Source organism: Gallinula chloropus (assembly GCF_964237585.1).
Source record: "Gallinula chloropus genome assembly, chromosome: 11".
Classification (NCBI taxonomy): domain Eukaryota; kingdom Metazoa; phylum Chordata; class Aves; order Gruiformes; family Rallidae; genus Gallinula; species Gallinula chloropus.
Genome location: NC_140096.1, coordinates 20,198,834 through 20,224,356, shown reverse-complemented (window position 1 = coordinate 20,224,356; position 25,523 = coordinate 20,198,834). Strand labels below are relative to the sequence as shown.

Genomic DNA, 25,523 nt, shown 5'->3' with positions numbered 1-25,523 from the left:
ACCTACACTAATGTTGATCATGGTGGTATTCCTGATAGACTTCTAACCAGAAGAATCACCAGAGAAGAAAACTTCCATGACTACCCCAACTACTGCTGACAGACAGTTTGGGATCATAGCAGAAAACAAGGCAGCAGTATTTCCAGTGATCCCAAGAGCACCTGTGAACCTTGGGGTCCACCTTTCGTTTGCATATGGATGTTTCTCCCAACTTGTACCAATGCCTCAATTTCAAAGGGAAGGAAATTCAACCTCACAGTGTTTGTTCATGGTTGTATGACTCTGCTCCTTGTCCTGCTGTAAGTTAGGAAAACTTGAGTACAACTGCAAAGAAGTCCCAATACTTCCATCAGAGGGACCTTGGGAACATACAATATGATTCCATTACACTTTTTATTTGTCCTTAAAGCATGGAAAGAGGCAAAAGAAAACAAAAACACATGGAAAGGGAAAAACATGCAATCATCAAACAGACTGGCAAGCTGTGACACTGGGTATTCCACCATGAAAGCCCAGAATCTTACTAGTGCTAACAGGCCAAACAAGCCTCTAGGTCAGGACCAGACTGACTCACGCTGTATAAAACACAAAAATACTGGCAGTGAGGAAGGACCAACGTGTTGCTGGCCTAAAGAGGCGACTTGGCTTCTAGATGAGTCAGGTAGTTGCTCCTGGCCAACTGTTTTCCCAAATAACATGCATTCTGTAAAATACTTGATAACTTTTGTTTTCTAGGATGGGCATCAAAAAGCACAAACAGTTGCCATGAGACACTGGGAACAAAGCAGCTCTCGTAGCCAACACTACAGGGGACAATTCTCCTGAGTCTATACAGTGTTCAGAAAGGGACATAAAAAATCCCAGGGAATAATCAGATGCATGAACAGATGGAAATACCTAGCTAATCATGAAAAGAGAAGGGTTTTTTTGAACTGGGTCTCTCCACTTTTATCTGTAGTCCTCCTAAAGTAGTTTTGCAGAGCTCCTACAAGGGATTATTTCTGATTTTGAATCTGCAATAGTAGTTGTAACCAATAGCACCTCCCTATAAACCATTAATCTCTCCATCCACATTGAAGGGGCACAAGTTACACTATCTCAATACCTCAATCCATTTGCTTTAGCACCAAGAGATGACCCATAACTGTTCAGTCTTCTGCCTCTTCCTGGTCAGTCTTCTGCTTCTTCCTTTTCTCATTTCATTGCCAAAACAAGCACTTCACCCAAACTACTGCAAATTCCCTTGGGAAGACAGGATCACAACATGATGAAGCCCCTCAGATTTGTGTGAGAACTACAGAATGTCAGGATCAGCTTGTAAGTGTATGTCCTAGTTCTTCACACAAGTGTATGGCACAGTTCTTTTGATTTGCATAATTTCTATGATCCCATTCCAATTACCATGTTGCAAAGCCTCTTCCTCATGCAGAAAAGCCAGGTAACACACAAGAACCTACTGAAAACATTTCTGACAGCTTCTTTGACAGATCCTCGAGTCACACTGTTGACAGGATCTTTTTTAACTGCTTAGGATTAATAATTAAAACTGATTCAGCACTGAGAATCTTCTAACTTTGTTCTGATCAGGAAAAATCATGTTCAACCATAAGATGACTAGTATCATTAAAATTCTATTTCAGAGAACTGCTGTTAAGTGATAATTTTGCTCTTCAAATTAGGAGAGAGGATTAATAATTGAATCCAAAGACCTAGTTATATATTTTGGTGGATTTGTTTCGTAATAGGAAGAATGACTTGAGCAGAAATCCATTACAATTTTTAGTATTCCCATGCTAGTCTGATTCTAAGCTTTTCCATTAAGTAGCACAGTCATAATGGCATTAAACCACTTAAGCAGCAAAAACAGCACATAATTATCACTTTTAATTCAATCTTTGAGAGTGTGAATAGATACTGTACATCACTGACAATTCACACTCCTAAAGAGATTTTTCTATTCCTTCATGGCAGCTTCACAGCCTCTTGTACTGATACAACTGACTCAAACATCTATAACTTTTTTTCTCAAGAAAAATTCCTCAGAATAATGAGATAGCAAAATTAAGCCCAGATGAAAGAAGGTGTGACAATCAGCTACTGCTTTATTACTGCTTTAAGGTAGGTGTTTAGATATGAGTGGCAACTAGGGCACCATTACCCGTGTATCAGCATATCAGCATTTGAAACTGTGAGTGTACTCTCAGAATTATGAGCACATTACTTATCACACATACTGCAAAAACAAAAGTCCAGGTGTGTAAAGTACATGGAAGCTCTATAAAACCAAGGGGAGAACAGAGAAGACTATGCAGCACATAGCATCCCCTCCCTTGCCACTCAACAGCCTCCACTGGCTTTACCACCTGGGACCTGGTGGTACACCTGGGATGTGGGACACCTTTACCTGCTGCCACAGGCAGCAGTGACTCTGGCTTGCTCCCTACCACCGAAGGACTGCTGGGAGGTGCAGCTGGTGTGAACAGAGCCGGTATTCACTTCACACCACTGCTGCTCTGGATGCCAGCACTGCAGGGAGCCAGCAACAACGCTGAGCCTCCTAGGGCCAGGGATCCCCCAGGTGCCTTTCTCCTGGTGCCCCACACGATGAAGCCCCCAGCACACTGTGGAACCCACCGTAGTGCTAAGGAGCGGTGGCACCTTTGTCATTCTGTCTGTGTTGAAGGGATCTGTGAAAGGCAGAGTGCAGGAGGACTGTGCTTTGGCTGCCTCTGTAAAGGCTGCAGTAACAGAAGGCTGGGCAAGTCAGGGCTCCAAATACAGCCTGGGATTTACAAACCAAAAGAAACCAGGCAGCGTGGCAGGGCTGGCCAAGCTGAGACAATACAATACTGACAACGTCTGTATGAAAGAGGCTAAAATCTGACACCTCAACCGATCTCACATGCAGCCATCTCAGAGCCCGTGTGCTCCCCTCTTTTGCCTGCAGTCTGTACTGCTCCCTGCTCACACACACACACTGTGAGCACTGCTTACAGCCCTGCAGTAAGCAGGCAGTGCCAGAGGGATAGCATCCCCCCCCACCCCAGAAACAGCTTTCTTTTTCATGGGTCCTCAGCTCATAGGTCCCCCACCCCAGGCCCAAGCACATAATGTCCATGGTACATCTCCTCTCTGCTGGATCACAGATTTAGGGCTGCAGCGTGGGGTTCCGAGTGGCTGCTCTAACACTGTTCATGATTCCAGTCTCTAGCAAACACAAATCTAGCAGACATTTTTGTTTTGCCTCTGCACATGCTGCTCAGGAGTTTCCTGTTTCAACACCAGCATAGGAATGCAAATGTCTGCCTGGAGAATTTGATACTTCAAAACCTTCAATTCCTTGGCAAAATGAAGGGATATCAACATTGGGTATGAGAAAGCATCTCATGGAAGCTACTGACATTCAGGCCTGTCAAATGCTCTGCTATTTCCATCCTTCTTCTCCCTCCTCTTCCCTTAGTGGGCTAACATCAACAGAGCTTCACACATCTTCCCATCCAGTAACAATAACTGAACTGTTTACTCACGATAAACCCTTTTACAACAAATACCATGTCAGAAACTTTTGTGTATCTCCAGGTTGCAGGTAACCAATGTCTAAAGATTTTCTCCAACACCAGACCAGAACTCCTGTGAACCACAACACAAACCTAGCCCTGTGCTTGGGCTCCACAGAACATCCGTAAGTCATGTCAAGACAGCACCCCAAAGGCTCCCTTTCTGGCTTCCCTGTGTGCCCCAGGGCTGTCTGTGTCAGAAGGACAGAAGGACAGAATTACAAGGTTGGAAGAGACCTTTGAAGATCATCGAGTCCAACCATTCCCATCCTATGCTAAACCATATCCCTAAGTACCTCATCTACCCTTTTTTTGAACACATCCAGGGAAGGTGACTCAACCCCCTCCCTGGACAGCCTGTTCCAGGCCCTGACAATCCTTTCAGTGAAAAATTTGTTTCTAATATCCAATCTGACCCTGCCCTGGCACAGCTTTGTGCCATTTCCCCTTGTCCCATCTCCTGTCACCTGGCTGAAGAGACCATCGCCCACCTCTACAACCTCCCTTCAGGTAGTTGTAGGTGGTGATAAGGTCTCCCCTCAGCCTCCTCTTCTCCAGGCTGAACATCCCCAGCTCCCTCAGCCGTTCCTCATATGATTTGCCCTCCAGCCCCTTCACCAGCCTGGTTGCCCTTCTCTGGACTTGCTCAAGGACCTCAATGTCCTTCTTATGGTGGGGAGCCCAGAACTGCACACAGTACTCAAGGTGCAGCCTCACCAATGCTGAGTACAGGGGCACAAATACCTCCCTAGACCTACTGGCCACACTATTTCTGACACAAGCCAAGATGCCATTGGCCTTCTTGGCTGCCCAGGCACACTGCTGGCTCATATTCAGCCTGCAGTCAGCCAACACCCCCAGGTCCTTCTCTTCCTGACAGCTCTCCAGCCAACCTCCCCCAGGTCCATAGCGCTGCATGGGTTTGTTCTGTCCCATGTGCAGCACTCTGCACTTGGCCTTGTTAAACTTCATCCCGTTGGTCTCAGCCCATCGGTCCAGCCTGTTCAGATCCCTCTGTCCCTGCTGGTCTCAGTGGTGCTTCTCACCAACACAGCCGGAGCCTGAACAACCATCATTTGAGACCGTAACTTTCTCCAGAGGCCCTTTTTCAAATAACCTCAGACTTGACAAAAGCAAGCTGCTTAGAGATGCAGCAAAATCACTTCATCACTGTAGCATACATTTTATTTTAAAGGACTATTAAGAACCCCATTCTTTCTGATAGAATTCTATTTTCATCTCCACTTTTTTTTTTTTCCCTTTGGGAGCTTGAAAAATAAGTTTTCTCCATCTCTGTCTTTTTTTTTCCCTGTCTGTTTCTATTTGATCAATGATGATTCTTTCTTTCCTGTCTTTCTATGAGAGCTGACATTAAAACATCTAGTTCCTATTCTCTTTCCGTTGTATTTGTGCATCGGAGCCATTCATAATGATGTCAGCTCAGCTCTGGGCATTGTCTCTGCTAGTTCAATTCCAGCTGAATTGCTGGAGCTAGCAGGACATTAGCATTCACTTGATTGATTTAGCATACCCAGAGAATAAGATGGGTTTTGCATTCAGCCTCACACATTAAAAACTGAAGAAATTATAAAGCAGTCCAAAGTTGTTAAGTTCTTTTGGAGTCGCACATCTTTTGCTTCTCATATATCTTCCTGTGCTTGAGGGCACCATTTAAATAACGTCTATTTCAGTGCCAAGCTCTTCCTTGACAGTGCTCATGGATGAAAGAGGAGGCAAAAGCGATTTAAAACTGTTGTTTAACATAGTTAATCAACTTAACAGATTTCCAGGCTAAAAGATCATATTATGCATGATCTCCTATAAAATGTGAGCTACACAATTTCATCCTGTAACTCCAGCATTTTGTCCATCAGCTGGAGAGAACACATATTCAGGATACTTCAATGTGAGTTTTGAAATTTGTTATTTAAAATATAACACCATATCTCTTGTTGGCTTTAAAACTTTATTTGTCCAGTGCAGTCCATTTCTCCCTGTGACAAGGTCTTGGTCTTGGTGTCACACGTGGCTGTGCATGCTTGCTCAAGATGCACATGACCTATGACGAGTCCATGTCTTTCCAGATTTCCAGTGTGACACTACAGTGGAGGATGCAGGCAACAGAAGAGGAGGGCTAAAGTTTGGCTCCAGAATCCATTCTCCTCCAAAATAAATGCTGAGCCAAGCAGCTTGCAGGGAAGTGAATGAAGAAATCTACCTTTACCTACCTGTGAACTAGAACCTCCACCTCACTGTTTATTGACTTTAGAACAGGGGTTTTCCAAACCTTTCCCAATAGAAGGATTGAAGACCTCATCACAGGTTTGTTCAGTTAGGCACTGTACAGGCTGAGACAGCAACATCTCACCTCCTCTTCATGAAAGCCCTTTTCCTGCACTGTCTCGTTGGCTGCGATGGAAGCTCAGCTAATCAAGATGAGTGTTTGCAACCTTCAGACCATAACTGAATGTTGAATTAAGTTAATTAATTTAGTTTAATGGCTTTAAACTAAAAGAGAGTAGATTTAGATTAGGTATTAGGAAGAAATCCTTCCCTGAGAGGGTGGTGAGGCCCAGGCACAGGATGCCCAGAGAAGCTGTGGCTGCCCCTGGATCCCTGGCAGTGTTCAAGGCCAGGCTGGATGGGGCTTTGGGCACCCTGGGCTAGTGGAGGGTGTCCCTGCCCATGGCAGGGGTGGAACTAGGTGATCTTTGAGGTCCCTCCCAGCAAACCCATCTGTGATTCTATGATTAACCACACTTGATCCCACCTTCAAGATGGACAGGTGGAACTTGTGTGTTTTCCAGTAGCTTCAACATTATGGGTGATGTGACAACAGTGTCAGCTCTCTTAATTTCTCATCATTTCAACAGTATCCTCTGATTAGAGGTTCTTGCTATGTGGTGTATAGCTCAGTGGGTGTTTTAACTGCCCAGAAGGCCTGTGATAGCCCACCTCTGGCTTCAGTTGCCTGTTCTGAGTGTTACTGTACTGCTCAGGCCCAGCCGCTCTGCTGCACACTTAGGTAACAGGGAGCCAGATGAGTCTGTTTCCAGGAGAGTGGACAGTCATTTGTGATCATTAACACGCAGTCGCTGTGCAAGATGACAACTCATGTGTCAGCTGAAACATTCTGCATTAATTGGAACAAAGTTCCCAGCAAATATGTTTTGATAATAGCCAATCTCTCATGGACGTTTCGGACCGCACAGCGAGAACACGATGTTTGATGTCTTTCCTTGGAGGCAAGAAAAAGCATCAGAAGGCAAATGCAGCTGCAGCCAGCAAGGAAAGACAAACAGTGCACAGCAGGGGATCAGCTGGCTATGGAGACAAGCAACCAGCCACAGAGCTCTGCGGTTCTGCCAGCAGTTTAGATGCTGGCCCAGGTCTGTAGGTTTGAGAGCATGGCAGGGGCACAACAAGGGATCAGGAGCACGGAAGGAGCTGCAGGTGACGAACACCCCAATGGCCAGCACGTCAGTACTCAAAGCTGAAATCTGACCACTCTTGTGTGAGCATCAATGTCTGTGTGTTTTAATGCAAAACCAATGCACAGCTCTGCAGTGATCCAGTCAGGCCTCCTGGTTCAGTCCTGCTGTGGGACTGAGCATCTCCCCTGGATTTTCTCCCTTCACCTCCACCCTGGGGCTGGCCCTTCCATCATTCTGACAGCTCGCTTTCTCCCAGCCCATGGCAGAATGGCTTCGCTTATTCCCTGCAGTCCCCAAAAACAGTTTCTTGCAGCAATTTGAGATGAGCAGTTTACAGGAGTACACGTGTCTAAACGAGCTCCACTATCGCTCCAGAATACTTAGCAACAGCTGTTGTGAAATCTTACACATTACTGTGCCATTTCAGTCCTTTTAACACCAAGCAATGATTCCAAGCAACAGAGAAGCCAGAAGAGTCTCTTCAGGATTATACATGCTTTACGTGCTGCTTAAACCTTCTCTTCACTGATCTGCTGCTGGATAAAAGCAACATTGGGAACATATTAAAGCGACAGTCGAGATCTGTAGCTACATTAGTCATTCTGTCAGAGCCTTGGGAAGAGCCTCACTGAAGTCAAGCAGTAAGACAATTTGTTGAAGCATCAGCTGAAGCAGAGAGTCGCAACTCATTCACATCTCTCTGAAGTACATGATTGAGCAGCTGCTGAAGCCCTGAAAGCCACAATTGATTCTGCAGACAGGAGGTAGGTAAAACAAACTTTGAACTGACCTCCAGTCTCTAGTATGTGGTAACAACCCGAATGTCTGTGGATGCTTTAAAAGCATCCAGGTGGGGAAAGGCAGGGTGAGCGGTGTTCCCTCAGTGTGGTACCAGAACTACCCAAACATACAAACCCACAGCACTCTCCTGTCACAGTGTGTACCTGGGGTTTAGCCCCACTGCACGGAGATGGAGCCGTCCTGGACATACACTGATCCAACCAAAATCACTACTTTGTAACACTTTTAGCTGAGCCACAAGCAGTGGTTTTCTAGGCCCAGAAGAGTCAGGCGATCGATGTTCTTACACATCTTTATTTTTTGCCAAAGGTCACATCATCAAGCTTTGATGTTGACAGTACTGCCATGGAAATTAAAAAAAAAAAAGAGTCAAAAATCTCGAACATCCCCCCCCCCCCAAAAAAAAACAAACCCAAAAAACCCACCAAAACCCATCCCTAGCTGAATAACTGAGGCATCTGGGGAACCCAGCCAGATACCAGGAAATCCAGAGCAGCTCAGCTATACATTGACATAAATAAACCCCACTAAGCTCAGCAGAGCAGGCTCACAATGCAACCTAGGGAAAACCTATACAGGACTCTATCCTAACGGGTATGTTGGCCTAAGGGTACGCTACGATCACGAGATAAACCATTTTAAACTTGTGGGGTTTCTTCCTCCCCAGAGACCAGTGGACACGGGGAACAAACAGTTGTTCTGTGACGCTCCTTCAAGGCAGGGGTGAGGTCCCAGCTCTTGAGGGATGTGCTCCTGACATCCTGCTTTCCACCCGGAGCCCGGGAATAACCACCTCTGCGGGGAAGGAGGAGTGACGTTCGCAGGGATGTGTTTGGGCTTTACTCTTTAAATATTAACTAAGTTTGCGCGGGTAGCGCTGCGGGGAGGGGAGGGAGAGGGAGGGAAAGAGAGAGGGAGAGGGAGAGGGAGAGGGAGGACAGGGAGGGGGAGAGGGAGGGGGGAGGGGGAAGGGGAGGACAGGGAGGGGGAGAGGGGGAGAGAGGGAGGGAGAGGGAGGGGGATGGGAAGGAGAGGGAGAGGGAGAGGGAGAGGGAGAGGGAGAGGGAGAGGGAGAGGGAGAGGGAGGGGGAGGGGGAGGGGGAGGGGGAGGGGGAGGGGGAGGGGAGAGGGAGAGCAGCGCGATGCACCGCGCTTCTGCGGGGCGGGAGAGCCCGGCCGGCCCGGCCCTGCCTGTGGCTCCCCACCCCTGCGCCTTGTGATTTAAAAGCGCCGAGCCCGGGCTGGGAGCCGCCCGCCTTCCCCGCCGGTGACGGGAGCCGGTTCGCAGAGCCGCCGCTGAGCACAGCGCCTCCCGCCCGGCCCTTCCCCGCCACACCGGCCGCCGGCGCGGGAACGGCCCGCGGAGCCTCTGCCGGGCCCGGCCCCGTGCCTGCCCCCCCCGCCCCATCCCCCCCGGCCCTGAGCGGCACCAGCCGCGGGGCGCAGCGGGGCAGCGGGACCGGGGCCGCGCGATAGCGGCCGCGCCGGCAGAGGGCGCCTCCGCGCCAGCGAGCGGGTGGTGCCTAGAAGGGCCGCGGGCGGCGCTTCCTGCAGGCAAAGGAAGAGGCGGCGCATTTCCGGGGCGGGGTGCGGGTGTCCGGGCGGGCGGCCCTGGTGGCACCGGTGAGCGCCCGGCGGGCCGGTCCCGTCACTGGGGCTGCGCGGGGGACGGGGGGGCGGGAGCGGGTCACGGCCCCGGCGTTTGTCAGGCTGCTCCGGGCGTCCGGGGCCGGCCTCCGTTAGCGGGGCGGCGGGCAGGTGCCGGGCGGCGGCAGCGCCTCAGCGGGGCCGAGCGGTTCCCACCGGCACCTCGGCCCCTGCAGCCGCGGCAGGGAGGGACGGAAGGGGCCGGTCTCCGGGCGGGCTCAGCGGGGGAGGCCGCGGGGCCGCTGCGGAACAGCGTCAGGGAGGGAGGGAGGGAAGGAGGGAGGGAGGGAGGGGGCCGGTGTGCGGGACCCCTCCCGCGGGGCTGTGTGGCCGGCAGCCGTAACGGGAGCCGCGGCTGGGAGCTGGTTCCTATGCCAGCGCCCTCCCACCGGCATCGACCCGGTGTGTGAGCCAAGGGAACCGCGGCCGGGCTTCAGAACTGAGGAGTGTGCTAAGAACAGCAGCACCCGCAGTGATGAAGTTCTCCCTGTAGGTTCTTACGGTGTGTCTCCTTCCCAGGGAACATGATGTACGAATGCAGCTCCTTCGTGAAGGGGGTGGTGCTCGGGGGAGCCTTCTGCATGCTGGTGACGCTCCTCGGACACATTAAGGTGGGTCAGGGGACTAAAGCCCATCACCATGAGCACCACCACATCCAGGCTCCCAACAAAGAAGACGTCCTGAACCTTTCGGAGGGGGAGCGCGTGGAGCTGAGCAAAAGCATCCGCGTGTACTGCCTGGTCCTGGTGAAACCGAAGGATCTGGGGCACTGGGCTGCGGTGAGAGAGACGTGGAGCAAGCACTGCGACAAGGTGGAGTTCTACAGCTCTGAAAACGTCAAGGTGTTCGATTCGGTGGTTCTCAACACGAACGACATGTGGGTGATGATGAGGAAGGCTTACAAGATAACCTATGAGCGCTACAAAGATGAGTTCAGCTGGTTCTTCCTGGCGTATCCGACCACGTTTGCCATTATTGAAAACCTCAAGTATTTCTTACTGAAAAAAGACCCCTCCCAGCCTTTCTACATAGGCCACACTGTGAAATCTGGTGACCTCGAGTACGTCGATGGTGGGGGAGGAATTGTCTTGAGCACCGAATCACTAAGACGACTCTCTCAGGTTTTTGAAGACACTGACAAGTGTCCAGAGCAGGGAGGTATGATTTGGAAGCTTGCTGAGGACAAACAGCTAGCCATCTGCCTGAAGTACACCGGAGTGTTTGCCGAAAACGCAGAGGACTCGGAAGGGAAGGACGTCTTCAACACGAAGTCAGTGGGCGCTCTGATTAAGGAGGCGATGTCTACCCACCCGCAGCAGGTGGTGGAGGGCTGCTGCTCGGACATGGCCATCACCTTCAGCGGGCTGGCCCCGAACCACATGCACGTGCTGATGTACGGCGTGTACCGGCTGAGGCCCTACGGCCACACGTACAACGACGCGCTCGTCTTCCTCCCGCCCGCGGGCTCAGACAATGACTGATGCCGCTCCGGAGGAGACCTGGCACCATGAAGGCAGCTCCTCTCATGACAGGCGTCCGTACTGACAGCTTTGGGTTTGGTGGAACTGGTGTACAATGATTACCATTTTTCTGTTGCACACTGAGGTTTGGTGAAGCTCTTGATTTCAGAAGTGGAAGGAGAACTTTTTTTTGTAAGTCTTTTATACAGAAACACTTCTGGCTTTTGACAGTGCTGGAACAAAGTGATAAAGAAGTTGTTAATGTTTATGATAAAAGGAAATGAAGTTTATATGGGGGGTTTGTATATGTAAATATTTATTAATGAAAACACAAATGAGATTTAGTCTACTGTTACAAATATATTTTTGCAAGACTTTGATCCTCTCAATTCTTCCAGACATTTCTAGAATGTCTTTATATCTTTCTAAGTTGTAACAATAAAACTGAGTACAGATTCGGTCTCAAAGATGAACATTAAGCTATTTCCTTTACGCTGAACTACCCCATAGCTTGAGCCATGCTGTTTATACAGCACCTATCACTTATGTGTGCAGCCTTCCCCAGTAAGGAACTAGCAGGAAGCAAGCTAATGGGATCTGATAGGAAATTGCAACAGACCTTTGGACTGCTGGTTTCAAGCAGACAAAAGAAAATGATAACTGTATTTGAGTATTAATGTGGCCAACTGGCCTTTTAGTATAAGAATAACTGCTCCCTTAATGTATTAAAGGTTCAGGATTGTTTTCACTCCTGTTAATGTTGAGTGTTTACAAAGAAGTTGGTTAACTGCCAATACACGTGTAGCATAGCTATTTACAAGCATTTTTTACCACCAAGATGCAGAAAGAGCAAGGTGCACTCACAGCCCTGACCTTGCCTTGAGCATTATGCTAAACAGGTTATATGCACAGCAAAGCAACAGGCACAACCTCCCCAGTACTGGGTCCGGGTTGGGGTGGGTGGTTTTTGTCTGTGCACTGGAAATCAGTTTTACACAAGTCACCAGGTCATGTTCCCAGTCACAGGAAGCAGGAATAAACAGTGCTTTAGTATTTACTTACTTTAGTATTTACACACTCCTGGGTGTTTCCAGACAGGACTCGATGTAGCACCTTCCTTCTATCACAGTGGTGGTGCTACACTATCCCTAAAAGACCCAAGGAGAGTCTGTTAACGTCACCTTCCTTTAACAGACCAGCTGCAGCATGTGATCCTGTCGTAAGCTGCACAGGGGCAGGTGAGAAAGTGACACAGCTGCTTCAGAGCTGATAACGTCCACATCTTTTTAGTTTGCTTTAGGTTTTTTACAAGGCAACAGCTCAAGCCCTCAAGGAAGCTACCACAGCTCAGCTGTTTTACCTTCTGCACGTTCTCTTCCTCCTCAGAGCTCAGCTGACATAAGACAAACACTGACACAACCTTGACAAAACCTGGTTGTGACAGCATTTTCATACATTGATATACAAATTTGTTTAAGCATGATTTAACTTGTACCTTCAAACAGAATCTTTTTTTGAAATGTTAGATCCAGGCTGAAAGGCTCTGACAAAGCCAGATGAATCACAGAATGACCAGGTTGGAAAAGTCCCTTAGGATCATCAAGTCCAACCATCCTGTCCTCTACTAAACCTTATCTCTAAGTACCTTGCTCTACCCCTCTTTTAAACACATCCAGGGATGGTGACTCAACCACCTCCCTGGGCAGCCTGTTCCACATCCTGACAACTCTTTCAGCAAAGAACTTTCTCCTAACAACTAATCTGACCCTGCCCTGGCACAGCTTCGTGCCATTTCCCCTTGTCCCATTGCCTGTCACCTGGCTGAAGAGGCCATCGCCCACCTCTCTACAACCTCCTTTCAGGTAAGTGTAGGTGGTGATAAGGTCTCCCCTCAGCCTCCTCCAGGCTGAACACCCCCAGCTTCCTCAGCTGCTCCTCATACAATTTGCCCTCCAGCCCTTTCACCAGCCTCATTGCCCTTCTTTAGACACACTCAAGGACCTTGTAGTGAGGAGCCTTTAACTGGACACAGCACTCAAGGTGTGACCTCATCAATGCAGAGTCCCAGAATGTAATTTGTTTCAGCAGTGTTTCTGATGCTAAAGACAAGTCATAGGACAAGTCAAGGAAAAGGGAGTCAGATCAGAACATACCTCCTTTATGACAGCTTTGAGGTGTAGTATGACACAACAGCAGATAAAAGCCCCAGAACTCAAGACTAGCTCTTTTTGTGCACAAACTGATTCCCCAGCGCACGAACAAGTGCTTGAAGATGCATAAAAATAGCCCTTAGCATGCTGAAGGGAAGGTCTGAAGTTTGATCAAACTTTCTACAGCACTGCTGTGGTTACCACCTTTATTTTTGGTTTCCTATGTTTATAGTTTCAGACTTACCCTGTCATGGCCAAGAGTACAATGTTTTAAGTAATTTTACAGGATTTGGATTTAAAAGCAGCTCACATTAGGTGACACTTTCTCTCTCACGTGTCATAATTTGACTTTAGATTCAAATGGAGAACAACTCTACCACTGTCTTTTGTGAAGGTCCCAGAGCAGGGAAACCAAACAACAGCCCCAAGACAAAACACCTCTACAGAACCACACACGTGTTAGAACAGAAACTGGAAATACTAATAAATGCTTCTGGAGACAAGAGTTACAAGTGGTAGACCTTTAAGTTTCCTTAGTTTATTAAATGATTCCATGGCACAGGCTGTTTTTTCCATAGGCATAGCTTTGGGTATGCAGTCACTGAACAAAGGGTTGGAGTGCTCTAACCCGTTCCATAGGTGTAGGTACGCGTGGCAGTGTGCACAGGCTGACATCTCTTTTCAAGCTCCACCTGAAGAAGTCGCTCCTGACTACACTGATAACCATGTTTTGCTATCATGCCTTTGTTAAACAGTGATTTTATTTCTGCTCCTAAAATAAGAAGGCAAACAGGGAGTAGAGCATCAGGCACCAAGTTGGCACGCTCTCCAGCTGGAGTATGCCCAACATGACTATAAACTCCACTATAAGGAGAGCGATATCAAAGTGTTAGCAGGTAGAAATTTGAACAGATAGATAATCTTCAGATAGGAACTAGCATAAAAGAATGTCTAGTCCATATACCAGTTGCAGTTCATAAACCCTATACAAATAAACGCATATTAAAAAGAGAAAATCCTTAAGTAAAGCTCTGAGGTTAATGCTGCTAATAAGTTATAAAATAAATGTCACAACTCCTGATTTCTCCACGTTCAAGAAACAGGGAGACTAACAAGATGTTAATAAAAAAAATCTGAAATGCTCCAGGTTTTATAAACCGTATTAATTGTATTTCACACACACTTTCTGTTGCTCTTTTAGAAGAGCATAAAAATGTAAACATTTCTTGGCTTTTTCCTCCTTTCTGTTTGAAATAGTGTACTCACAGTCCATGCAGGATCTTTCCATCAGGTATCTTCAGTCACTGAAGACTTAGGTTTAGAGACAAAAAATAAAAACTGTAACAAAAAGCAATCTAGAAAACTATTGTAGCCTAACAGTACTTTCGCATTCACTTGATTTATTTAGCATAGCCACAGAACAAAATCATTTGTACATTCAGTCACATTAAAAACAAGGAATTACAAAGCAGTCCACATTTAATCTAAGTGCATTCCTTGGGAGTAACAGTTCCTTGTGTTTCACTTGTATGTCTTCATATGCCAAAGGCCATCATTTAAATAGTGGATATTTTCGATACCGATCCCTTTGTTGACCTTCTCACTGTAGGAGGAGGAAGAGAGTGTTAGCTCGGTTAAATATTAAATGCTGTATTTTGTACTGCTCTGAAGTAGAAAGGGCAGTATTTGCCAGCTCAAAGGGGAGAAACTATCACCCACAAATTTACAATCTTCCACAGCAGGTGGTCAACAGTATATGTTACTCCATGTACCCCCACCGCTGAAGGGTAAGGACAATATTTGCCTTCCGCGTTACGTCAACCACCTCCCACAATCATTTTTTAACTACCTCTTTGTGGCAGGCAGTTCCTCAGACAGCACTTATACTTTTATTTTTCTTTCCCATTTCTCTGTCAAAGCACCACAGCAGTTGTAAGTGACTCTCCCTCTCCTAGCACAGGAGGTGGTGTAGCATGGCTGGAACGTGTCTGGTTCCAAGCAGGTGAGCTGCTTTGCTGCTACCTGCAAACAGCCACCATTCAATTCACAGTCACAGATGCAAACCTTACATGCTAAGGACTTGAGGCAATGCTACAGGCATGCTATCCTTCTGTATCTTTTAAGTAGTATCTTTTAAAAATGGTCATTTTGTGCATCTGCACTGGATTTCCATTCATCTTTTTCAGTGTATCACTCCATGGGAAAGTCTCGTTTTGTTAAACAGGCAAATCCCATGGTTCTAGGGCTGAGGACATGTTTCATTCCCCTGGAGGGATACAATTTACCATTTACACTAGTATCTACACCAAGTGTCCCATTACATTTTCAACTTGCCCAAAAAATAATCAGGAAGGCAAATACTGCTGTTAGTTGCAATAACACATCAGGTGTCATAATGAAGCTGAGTGACTGACACCACACTGTTTGTTTCACAGTTTTCTGTTTTACAAAACACCACACAGAAGAGCATTCTAGCAGGCTGCACAGATCAGTGTAATATTCTTCTTTGGTTCATGCTGTTTCTCACAGGATCAGGATTTTGAGCTGCAAGGCTGCTGAATTTGTGGTCAGGGTTAGGAATACGGATGCTCTTGATGGGCAGCACCACAGCAGAACACTGCAGACAAGACTGGGACAAAAGTAGCTCTTCTTTCCACCTACCCCTGGAGTCTTTTAAAGGCACTGCAAAGAATCCTGAGGAATGTAACTCCTCAACAGCTACAAGTCCAAATCCAGGTTGTTGCAGTCCCACTCTATTTCTGTCCTCTGTTACACATTCCCACCTCTCTCCCCCATGCCACCATTAAGACTCAGGACTGCAGAGTGACTGAGTACAGAAGATGATCCTGCTGAGAATAATCTTCACCAGCAAGAGTGACTTGTTTCCATCAAAATCAGCTTCCTCACCTGCACAAGCGCTAGACGGGGCTGGAACCAACACAGCCCAAACCTGCTGGGTGCATCTTACATCCAGAGTTACAGAACATAAAATGACTATGTGCTTCAGCTACTTGTAATTTAGCACTATCTGAATGCTAGGAACAACTAACACCCATTTCCATCTCCTGTCTTCCTTCCCCTCTCAAATAGCTTTCAGCTGTTTATTCTCTGAACAGACCTCTACATTTCACAAGCAGCTCAGCTAAGTTAGTAAGACCATGAAGCAGGAATGCTGCATGTGGGTATGAAGTACAGGAAAAAAAGAGAAGGCCACAGAAGAAAGCCCAAGTACCAGCAGGACTTTGGGCTGCAGGGACAGCTGAGACTAAACACACTTCAATGTTTTCAACTCCCTTAAATCCCAGGTAGTAAGCACTCTTCAGAAGGGTATGTGTATGTACATACTCTGTTCAGCAAGATCTTTGAGAAACTGTGATCAGAGGGCAAGAAATGCTAACATTCAGAGGTGGCACTAGTGTTGTGCATCTTAAAAATACATATTCACATGAAAAGAACTATTTTCATTCCATTTGGTAAACAAGTAAGCCAGAAAGATATTCCCTGCCCCCTCCTCTTTCACTGAACATCGCCAAATGAAACCTTAAACACTTCTGTACTTGAACAAGATGTGCCACAACAGTGATGCAGTAACCTTGACAGTGGTACTTATATGCCAAGCAGACACAGGAATGATGATGTGGGATGGGTTATGTTTCAATTTTCAAACACACTTACATGTCCTCAGCTGACATCTTCATCACTCCCACACACAGCGCGTGTTGTTTCCCCTCTGCCATTATTGCCTACAGTTCACACTAAGGAAAACAGGTGTTTTTAAAGCTACTTCAGCAAGGTAGAAGCAATATGAATACAATTACTTTCCAAACAGTTTCAAAATGCCACGTTGAGCTTTCACCCTTTTGGGGGTGGCTTTGGCTCTCAAAGATCAGCCAAACAGTGCCCTGCATTTCACAAGAGCAGCAGTGTGCAGAACAAAGCATGTACCTGTGCAGCTGGAGCAGCAACCACAGAGAAGCCCTCCCAGCACTACACCCCATCTCTCCCTTTGTGCCCAACACAGAGATGACAGTCTCACCCTTTCCAGAACGAAGCCACACGAGTCTGTGGGGCTGTTTTAGATTCCAAGGTACCAAAGAATTGAGACACAAACCTAAAGGTTTAGAAGCACTGAAATCAGACATGTCTTTTCCAAACCTCAGCAACATACAGTGCAAACTGCTGATCTCTTCCTGTAGCAGCTAACTAACAATGACACTGCTCAGCTTGGTATTATTAGTGCTGCATTTGCTCAGGGATCCTCTCTCACTAATATAATGAGGAGTGAATTATCATACTTTCCCCACTCTACATTTGCTAATTTCAAGAGACACACAGAGTAAGTCCCATAGCAAAGCTGATCCTAAGTATCTTTCAGAATCCTGCAGGAACAGGAGTAAATCATCCCATAACTGAAGGGAGACAAGAGGTTGGTTAAGAAGGCAGGGGACAAGTTATACTGTACTCCATCTGTTTTTACAGTTCTGCATAAAATCACAAAGGAGCTACAGTTATCACATCACCCCACCCAACACCACAGCAGGAATAGTGACTTGGTTTGGAACATCACAGTAAGTAAAAAAACATTAACAACTTTAGCCTTGCAAAGTAACATCTGAACCTCTGCAGCACTGCTCAGGTTACTGGTTATTCCATGAAATATCACTAAAATACAAAGCAATTCAGATTATGTTCAGCTGAGAACACAAGAACAGAAGTTTAACTCATCTCACAGCAGGCAGTAATCCACAGTTAAAGAAGGATACAACAACAGTATCAACAGCAGCAGGGTACAGTTTGGCTCCAGGAGACGTCAGGCCAGGGCACATGATATTAGCTCCACTTAGTACAAATTTAATGGCGCCTTTATCAACCTGCTGATGTGGTAGAATGAACGGGTCTAGGAGGGGAGAGATACAGCATTGCAATTAATATGGCAAGATGACAACACAATTCATTATCAAGTCAGACTAGATGGGGCAATTATAGTGTGCTGGGAGGGTAGGATGCTTGAGAAACAATTATGGGAGCTCCAGCTGGGCTGTCCTATCCCAAAAGCACACAAGGACTGTCCTCCCAGGCCATACATTTTATCTGAGAACCAAAGGGTAATCCAAAAGCCTGTGCTTCCTGTATACTCACATGCTGAGTGGCAATTCTAATAAGTTTCCCCTCAATGAAAACAATCAGGCAAGTGCCCCCCTTAGTAAGAGGTCTGAAAGCCCTCAAATTACATGTATAACATAAAAGCATTTCCAGTAAGAAGACAAAACAGGACAAAGAAAGGCAAACATGAACAAAATTCTTGAAGACTGTCAGCTCTCCAGCCATCCTTCTTGAGGTATTTGACTGAACAACATTTTTAGGGACACCTATGCCCATCCAAGTCAGAGTAATGCAGTCAAGCAGAACAGTGAGGATAGCAAGTAATGCTAGAGAGCAAACTGTAACAAACACAGAGCACGCAGCACAGATTCTTCCAGGAGACAAGCATGCATTACATCATCACACCCACACTTCAGTAACACTTTTCTAGTAGCCTACAAGTATTTGGAAAGAAGCGAGAGAGTTGTAAAGAAGACCTGAACAAACTAAGATTGGGACTAACAACAGGCAGTGTTTAGATCTCTGCCTGAGGGAAACCTCTCTCAAGATTTTCTGTGGAGCTCTGCACAATTTAATTCTTAGAAATTGAAGTTCAGGCTGCTTCTGCTCAACATACAGCGTTACAAGAACTATGGGGGAAACAGTTCATACAGGCAACATGAAATAGCAAAGCCATGAATTACAGCTGAGAAGGTACAGGGTATTTTTAAAGTCTGTTCTGCAGTATATATATGTGTGTGTGTGTGTGTGCATGTGAGTGGTGAGTTCATTTTAACTGGGTTCCACAGAAGTCCTGTGGCATCACCTGCTCAGCCCTCCCTCCCCAGCACTGCCACCCTCAGGCAACTCACATTTGTGAAGCAACCTCAGCGTGGGGTAAAAAATTCCTTCTCTTTGTCTGAAGAACAGCAACTCCCCGTTCACAGTGAGGATTTCTATATGTTCATGACTGCAAGATTTAAAAAAAAAAAATCTAAAGGCTGTTTGACCATTTGGTAGTTTAAAATTAAATATTTCACTTTACAGAGTCTGGTTTATCTTGGCACTAGGGAATTATGATGGACAACTAGCAAGACAATGTACAAATAAAAATAATATCTTTTTTATGGTTTGCTTTGCAACACTGGCCTCCTGCACTCTTCCTGCCCCCCTTAAAAAAATGTACCAACATCTAGCTGTTCACAAACTGCATTTCTTTGTGTTTTTAAATGCAATACAACAAGCAGACAAGGAGAAGCAATCAGCAAACATGTACTAACGTCCATTAAAAAAACCCAAAACCACCATATCAAACTCCAGATAATATGTGGAAGGCAAAAAACAGCAAGAAAATACTACTGGAAGGTATGCAAACACATGTGACCTTCCACACCCATAAAGCTGAATCCTTCCCTCCAACAAGCTGATCCCCACAGAGCCACAGGTTACACTGCACGTTCACTGCCAAGGGGTGTTGCTGTCCTCTGGTGTCCCATCAAGGTGCCTTCAGGAGCACAACCTGCAAACCACCTGGTTTGGCTGCACATGGACTACAATCTGGAAATAAGATGCTTTTCAAAAACACTGGTTTCACCTGCTATATAAACTAAACACACAAAGGAAGCAATCTTATCACCCCAGAAGCAAAAGTTAAGAGAAGAGAAACTTACCATCTTACTATTTTGACTGGATCTTTCTTTGGCATAATTTGGTTTAGCCATGGTTCAATAACAGGAAACTGGTCTATCAACTGATTCTTAATACCTTTGATAACTGAAGTCTTCAGCTGGATGCAGTTTGATACATTCTCCTTTTCATCAAATCTGTTGAGAAAGCCAAAACGTTTTAGCAATGCACAATTTGCTGCCCCAAAGATTCCATAACTCAGCAGCATTCTTCAGAAACACTTACAAGTTTCCTGTAACACCTTAGAACTATCACATCCACCCAACTTTCTAATCCAGAACTACACAAGGCTTACATTTGTCCCCTGGGAACACTGGGGTGGGGAAGGGCAGCAGGAATCCCACTAATAGGCTGGCTTTGTCCCTAAACTTTGCATCTAACCACAAAACATACACTTAGTCAAACCCTGGCACAGGTTATTTCATCCAACTCACACACTAGGCTTCGCCAGTAACACCAACAGCCCTGACCAGGTGTATTCATAAGCACCCTTCGCCACAGACACAGAGGCTGCGCTTTGTCCCGCCCCAGAGCTCAGGCAGCCGCATGACTCAGCTCACTTTTCGGGGCTTTTCTCCTACCAAGCAGCGCCCGAGCAGCCCAGGGCAGCGCGCCCGAACGCGAAGCCGGCGGCGGGGCGGCGTTGCCCCGCAGGCTGAGGGCGCGCCGGGCGCCCCGAGCAGGCCGCGGGGACTGCGGGAAGCCAGGCCGGCTGCACCCGCGCTGCCCCAGCCCCCCAAACAGGGCCCGGCCCGCGCCGGCCCCGGCGCAGCGCTGAGCCCGGTCCGGCAAGGCCGAGGCCTGGGGCAGAGGGAGCGCCGGGCCCGCGCCCGCCGCCTTCCCCCACCCTGCCCGGCCCCGAGACGGGCCCGTCCCGGCCTCACTCACTTTTTGAACATCCTGGGGGCGGTGGGCGCCAGGCGGGCGAGGCGGGGGGGGGTGCCTGGGGCCGGGCGTGAGGCCGGCGGGCGGCGGCGCGGGCACCCACAGCCTCCAGGCTCCCTCACACGAGGCTCCCGGCCCTCCCCTCCGCGCCAGCCGGAAGACGCAGCGCGACGAGCCGTAAAGCGCGCAGCTCCATGACAACGGAACGCGCGCAGCGTCACCCGGGGCGGCTGGGAACTACAATCCCCGGGGGGGCCGCGCGGCGCTGGGGCGCATGCGCGGGAGCGGCACCCAGCGCCCGCCGGGAGGGTGGCGGGAGGGGAGGGGAGGGGAGGGGAGGGGAGGGGAGGGGAGGGGAGGGGAGGGGACGGGACGGGACGGGACGGGACGGGACGGGACGGGACGGGACGGGAGGCCCCGGCGGCGCCCGGTGCCCTCTCACCGCTCCCCTCGGCCCGCCCAGCTGCTCTGCCCGCAGCGTTCCAAGGCAGCCGCGTCCGGGACGCGGGAGCCGCCCGCTGCTGGCGGGCGCGGCGCCGGTGCCCCCCAGCAGCTGAAGGGCGGAGCGGCCGCCGGGCAGCGAGCAAAGCAGCGGCTGCCCCAGCTTCGGGGCAGGGCAGAACCCCCCCGACAGCATCCTGCGGCGGGGGAGAAGCGTTTCTCGGCCAACAGCGGATCCCGGGGCCGGCCGGAGGCGGCAGCGCCTGGGGAGGAGCAGGAGACACCTGGCTGAGGCGAGCGCCTCAGCAGACAGACAGACGGACGGGCGGGTGGACAGACGGGCTCTGGCAGAGGCCGTTGCGCCCCCGAGCGCCCGTGAGGACGGGAGTAGGTTTGCCTGGCGGTGCCTGCAGGAGCCGGGAATGCCCGCAGGCCAGCACAGGCACGGGGGCTGCCCCGCACTGCCTGTAGCTCCTGCGGGGGCCGGCGCCCCTGGGTTTGTTGTGCGGGCCGCAGCCCTGGCCAAGCACTGTGACTGCTGCCACTGGCACGGGGCTGAGAAGGGAGAGGACACAGGAGGCCAGGGTGTCATTTACCACCTTCCTTTAGCAACAATTAATCAGCTTTGGTACCGTGACAGCTAATAAAGCCCTAACGCTCAAGAGGTCCACTAGTCACACAAAGGGAAGTCAAGCCTTTGCACGGGGTCTCCTTTATTGATACAGTGAAGCACAGAGGCACAGCATGGGAATGAACTCTGGTATTACACGACTATTCAGGCATTTAACTCACCAATGCCACCTCCACCCACTTCGTAGCATCACTGGAACCACTAAACTATAACCAAGAATTCAGTTTTCACTAAAACACAGTAACATTGCTCGTGCCCACATCAGGAAGCAAGAGCAGGAGTTTTATCCCACTCACAAACTCTTCCAAATGTCTTTCTGTGCTCCTCAGAATAACTTTTTACTAACCAGTCCCTGCAGGTGTGCTGGTATTTTTAAAAACCACAGTGAAAGATCCATGATGCTCCCACCTCAAATGTTAGAATTGTGAGGTGAATTCTGGCCTCAATGCCACCAACACACACAGCATAAACCAGCAAGACTCGTTCCTCATTTTCAGAAGTGGCTGTTGTCAACAGGAAGCTCTTACCTCCATTCTCCTGCTACCTTAAAGCCCCTGGACCACCAGCTTCCCTCAGGGCTGAGCTAACCTTATGTGTCATACTAACATCTCCATCTTTTCTTCCAAATCCTTTTTGCTGGTGTAGCTGCAAAGACTTCCAGGCTGGCTAATGGCTTCCCCAATCTATATTTGCTTGTACAAAGGATTTCTGAAGGCAGTTTCAAGCACCCACCATGGAATATTGCAATACAGCTCTCATTACTGGTCAGCCTCCTCCCCACACACCAGCTGCAGACCTTTGCTCTGGCTGCAGTGTCACTTTTAAAGAACAGAATGTTCTAAGCATGGTACCTGGGTAAGACTGACAAAGCAAGAGGCACGTCCAGCCAATGGCTTTACAGCCTCTCTAACTCTGTGGGAGACCACCCTTCAGGATCATATGCTAAAGAGGAAGGATTTAGAATCACTCCTCCCATATGCTTCAGCGGGAAAAGGGCAAAATCCATTGCAGCTGGCTTCCTGCTGGGTCCCCAGCACTTCACCTTGCCCTCACACCCCATGTCCCATGTATCTCAGACCACAACTGCTCAGCAGTTGTGTATTCTGACTGATGGGACACAGTCATGAACTCTTCCCCACCCAAATGACTGCATGGACAGGATAACCCTCCCGCTTCTCCGGGGCAAAGGATACTTACTGTGTCTCCTCTTCTATATATCCAACCATTTTCACACACCAAGAACCTATAGAAATTTCATATCCCTTGCATCTCTACATCTCTTACCTAATTTGGCTTCAGTGAACATGACATTTACTGTGAGGAGGAAAACATGGCAGTATCATCCTACCAGCTTTATTTACTCACCCAACCTGCTTATTACATCTGACTTGTAATGTAACTTCTTAGTGCTGGGGAACCATACACCCTGTCTCAAGCCAGCCAAACCCAGACAGACGCTTTGGGTTTCTTTGTAACCTGGAAAAAGTACTTTCCTACACATCCCTAGCATTAAGTTTCAGGCCTCAGGAGCTGCCTGCCACTTGCTCAGACAGAAAACACGCCCCAGAAAAACCTCAGTGAAGTTACATTTCTGTCTGAAGGAGCCAGAGTTTCTGTCCAGACAAGCCAGTGTTCCCTGTCAAACACAGCACCGCCAGCAGCCCTGCCCCAGGAGCTCTGCTCTCACAACAGCAGGTGTGAGCTGCTGGCTGAAGTCACAGAATCACAGGGGTTGGAAGGGACCTCGAGAGCTCATGGGGTCCAACCCCCCTGCCAGAGCAGCTCCCCAGCTCATATTGCACAGGTTGGCGTCCAGACGGGGCTGGAATATCCCCAGAGAAGGAGACTCCACACCCCCTGGGCAGCCTGTCCCAGGGCTCCCTCACCCTGTGAAAAAGTTCTTCCACGTGTTGGTGTGGAACTCCCTGTGCTCCAACTTGCAGCCATTGCCCCTTGTCCTGTCTCCACAGACACTGAAAAGGGGCTGGCTGATTCCCCCTACATCCCATGCTTTGGATACTTATAGACTTTAATTAGGTCCCCCTTTAGTCTTCTCAAGGCTGAACACTCCCAACTTACTCAGCCTCTCCTCATAGGGGAGATGCTCCAGGCCCTTAATCATCTTCATAGCCCTTCTTTGGACTCTCTCCAGGAGATCCCTGTCCTTTTTATCCCAGGGAGCCCAGAACTGGACACAATACTCCAGGTGGGGCCTGACCATGGCAGAGTAGAGGGGGAGGATCACCTCCTGTGATCTGCTGGCCACACTCCTCCTGATGCCCCCGAGATCCCATTGTCTCTCTCAGCCCCCAGGGCACACTGCTGGCTCATGACCAACCTGTCATCTACCAGGACCCCCAGGTCCTTCTCCACTGAGCTCTTCTCCAGCAGGTCACCCCCAGCCTGTACTGATACAAAGGGTTGTTCCTTCCCAGGTGCCAGACTCTCCACTTGCTTTTGTTGAACCCCATCTGGTTTCTCCCTGCCCAGCTCTCCAGCCTGTCCAGGTCTCTCTGGATGGCAGCGCAGTGTCCTGCGTGTCAGCCACTCCTCCCAGCTCTGTACCATCGGGCACTTGCTGAGGGTGGACGCTCTTCCCTCATCAAGGTCGTCAATGAAGACGTTAAACAGTCCTTCGGAGCCTCTCCCGGCACAGCCCCGCGCCGCTGGGCCCGCTGCGCTACTTCCCGACAAGGACGGGCAGAGCCGGTCGAGTCCCGGGGGCAGCTCCCGCCTCCCCGGGCCCGCCGGCCTCAGGAAGAGCCTCTGAGGGGCCGCGACTTCCACCTGCTGCTTCCAAACCTCCAAAACCCAACCAGCACCCCAGGCGGCTGCGGGCCGGCGGGTACCGGAACGACGAGCGGCGGCTGAACGGCCGCTCGGCACCGGGCAGGCGAAGCGCCTCCCGGGCGGCGCCTCTCCGGGCCGGGCCCAGCTCCCTACCACGTTTACCTCAGCCCCGCGGCAAGCGGCGCTTCGCCTTCCCACGCGTCCCCCGGGCTCTGCCCCGGCCGCCGCCGCAGGGAAGGGACGGGGCAGCCCCAGGGGACGGGCGGCGGGAGCAGAACGGAACAACATCACCCTTCCCCCCCCCCCCCCGATGTACGGGGCGCGACGAGAGACAATCCGCGCACCCGCCGGGCCCCGCCCCCTCCGCGCTCCCGCCACGAGGAGCGCCGCGGCCACGCCCCCCCCGCCACGCGCCCCGCGCCGGCGCGCCAGGGGGCAAGGAGCGCGCCCGGTACGAGCGGCCGGCAACCATGATCACTTCCGGTAGGTCAGAGAGCAGCGGAAAGGGGCGGGGGGGGCTGCCGGCGGGAGCTGCGCTGCACGAGCGGAGCCGCCGCGCCGGAGGCGGGGCCCGCCGCCTTAGCCGGGGCCGCCTGAGCGCGCTTCCGGGCGGCTGCGCCCCACAATGCACGGCGACCGGATGCGCCGCCATCTTTAGGCTCCCTCTCTGCCGTGTATTGACAATAACAAGCCCCGGGCCGGGCCGCCCCCCCCCCTCTCCCCTCAGGAAGAGCGAGCAGGAGGCAGAGAGAAGGGGGAGGCGGGAGCCCCGGGAGAGCGGGGCCGCGGGAGGAGAACGGGCCGGGCGGCGGCGGCGAGGGAGCGGGAGGCCTGCGGGGCGAGGGGCTGGAGCCGAGGCGTGAGGGAGCCGCGCTCAGCCCTCCCCGCTGCTGCTTGGCGGAGACGAGGCGGCCGGAGCTGGAGGGGAGCGGCAGGAAACGCTTGGGGAGCGGGCGGCC

At 49.8% G+C, this 25,523-nt stretch overlaps 2 protein-coding genes across 2 annotated transcripts; one reads left to right on the top strand and one right to left on the bottom strand.

Annotated features, from left to right (window-relative positions):
- Nucleotides 1-9,963: 9,963 nt before the first annotated feature.
- On the top strand, nucleotides 9,964-11,366 carry C1GALT1C1 (C1GALT1 specific chaperone 1; the record flags this gene model as incomplete). Its single annotated transcript, XM_084269093.1, has 1 exon — nucleotides 9,964-11,366. One exon carries the CDS (start codon nucleotides 9,964-9,966, stop codon nucleotides 10,918-10,920), a length of 957 nt encoding a protein of 318 aa, XP_084125219.1. The 3' UTR covers nucleotides 10,921-11,366.
- Nucleotides 11,367-14,429: 3,063 nt separating this feature from the next.
- Nucleotides 14,430-20,845, bottom strand: MCTS1 (MCTS1 re-initiation and release factor). Its single transcript, XM_084269120.1, has 6 exons — nucleotides 20,706-20,845; nucleotides 19,802-19,954; nucleotides 19,004-19,101; nucleotides 17,813-17,946; nucleotides 16,725-16,792; nucleotides 14,430-14,652 (listed from the first exon to the last, which is right to left on the bottom strand). The coding sequence occupies exons 1-6, from the start codon at nucleotides 20,714-20,716 to the stop codon at nucleotides 14,571-14,573; spliced, it is 546 nt and encodes a 181-aa protein (XP_084125246.1). The 5' UTR covers nucleotides 20,717-20,845; the 3' UTR covers nucleotides 14,430-14,570.
- Nucleotides 20,846-25,523: the final 4,678 nt, after the last annotated feature.

Coding starts and splice junctions, on each gene's coding strand:
- MCTS1 (XM_084269120.1), bottom strand. Junction 19,102..19,801: donor CCAGTCAAAATAGTAAGATG/GTAAGTTTCTCT, acceptor TAAATCTTGCAG/TCATGAACATATAGAAATCC. Junction 16,793..17,812: donor CTGCTGTTGATACTGTTGTT/GTATCCTTCTTT, acceptor TGTGAACTGTAG/GCAATAATGGCAGAGGGGAA.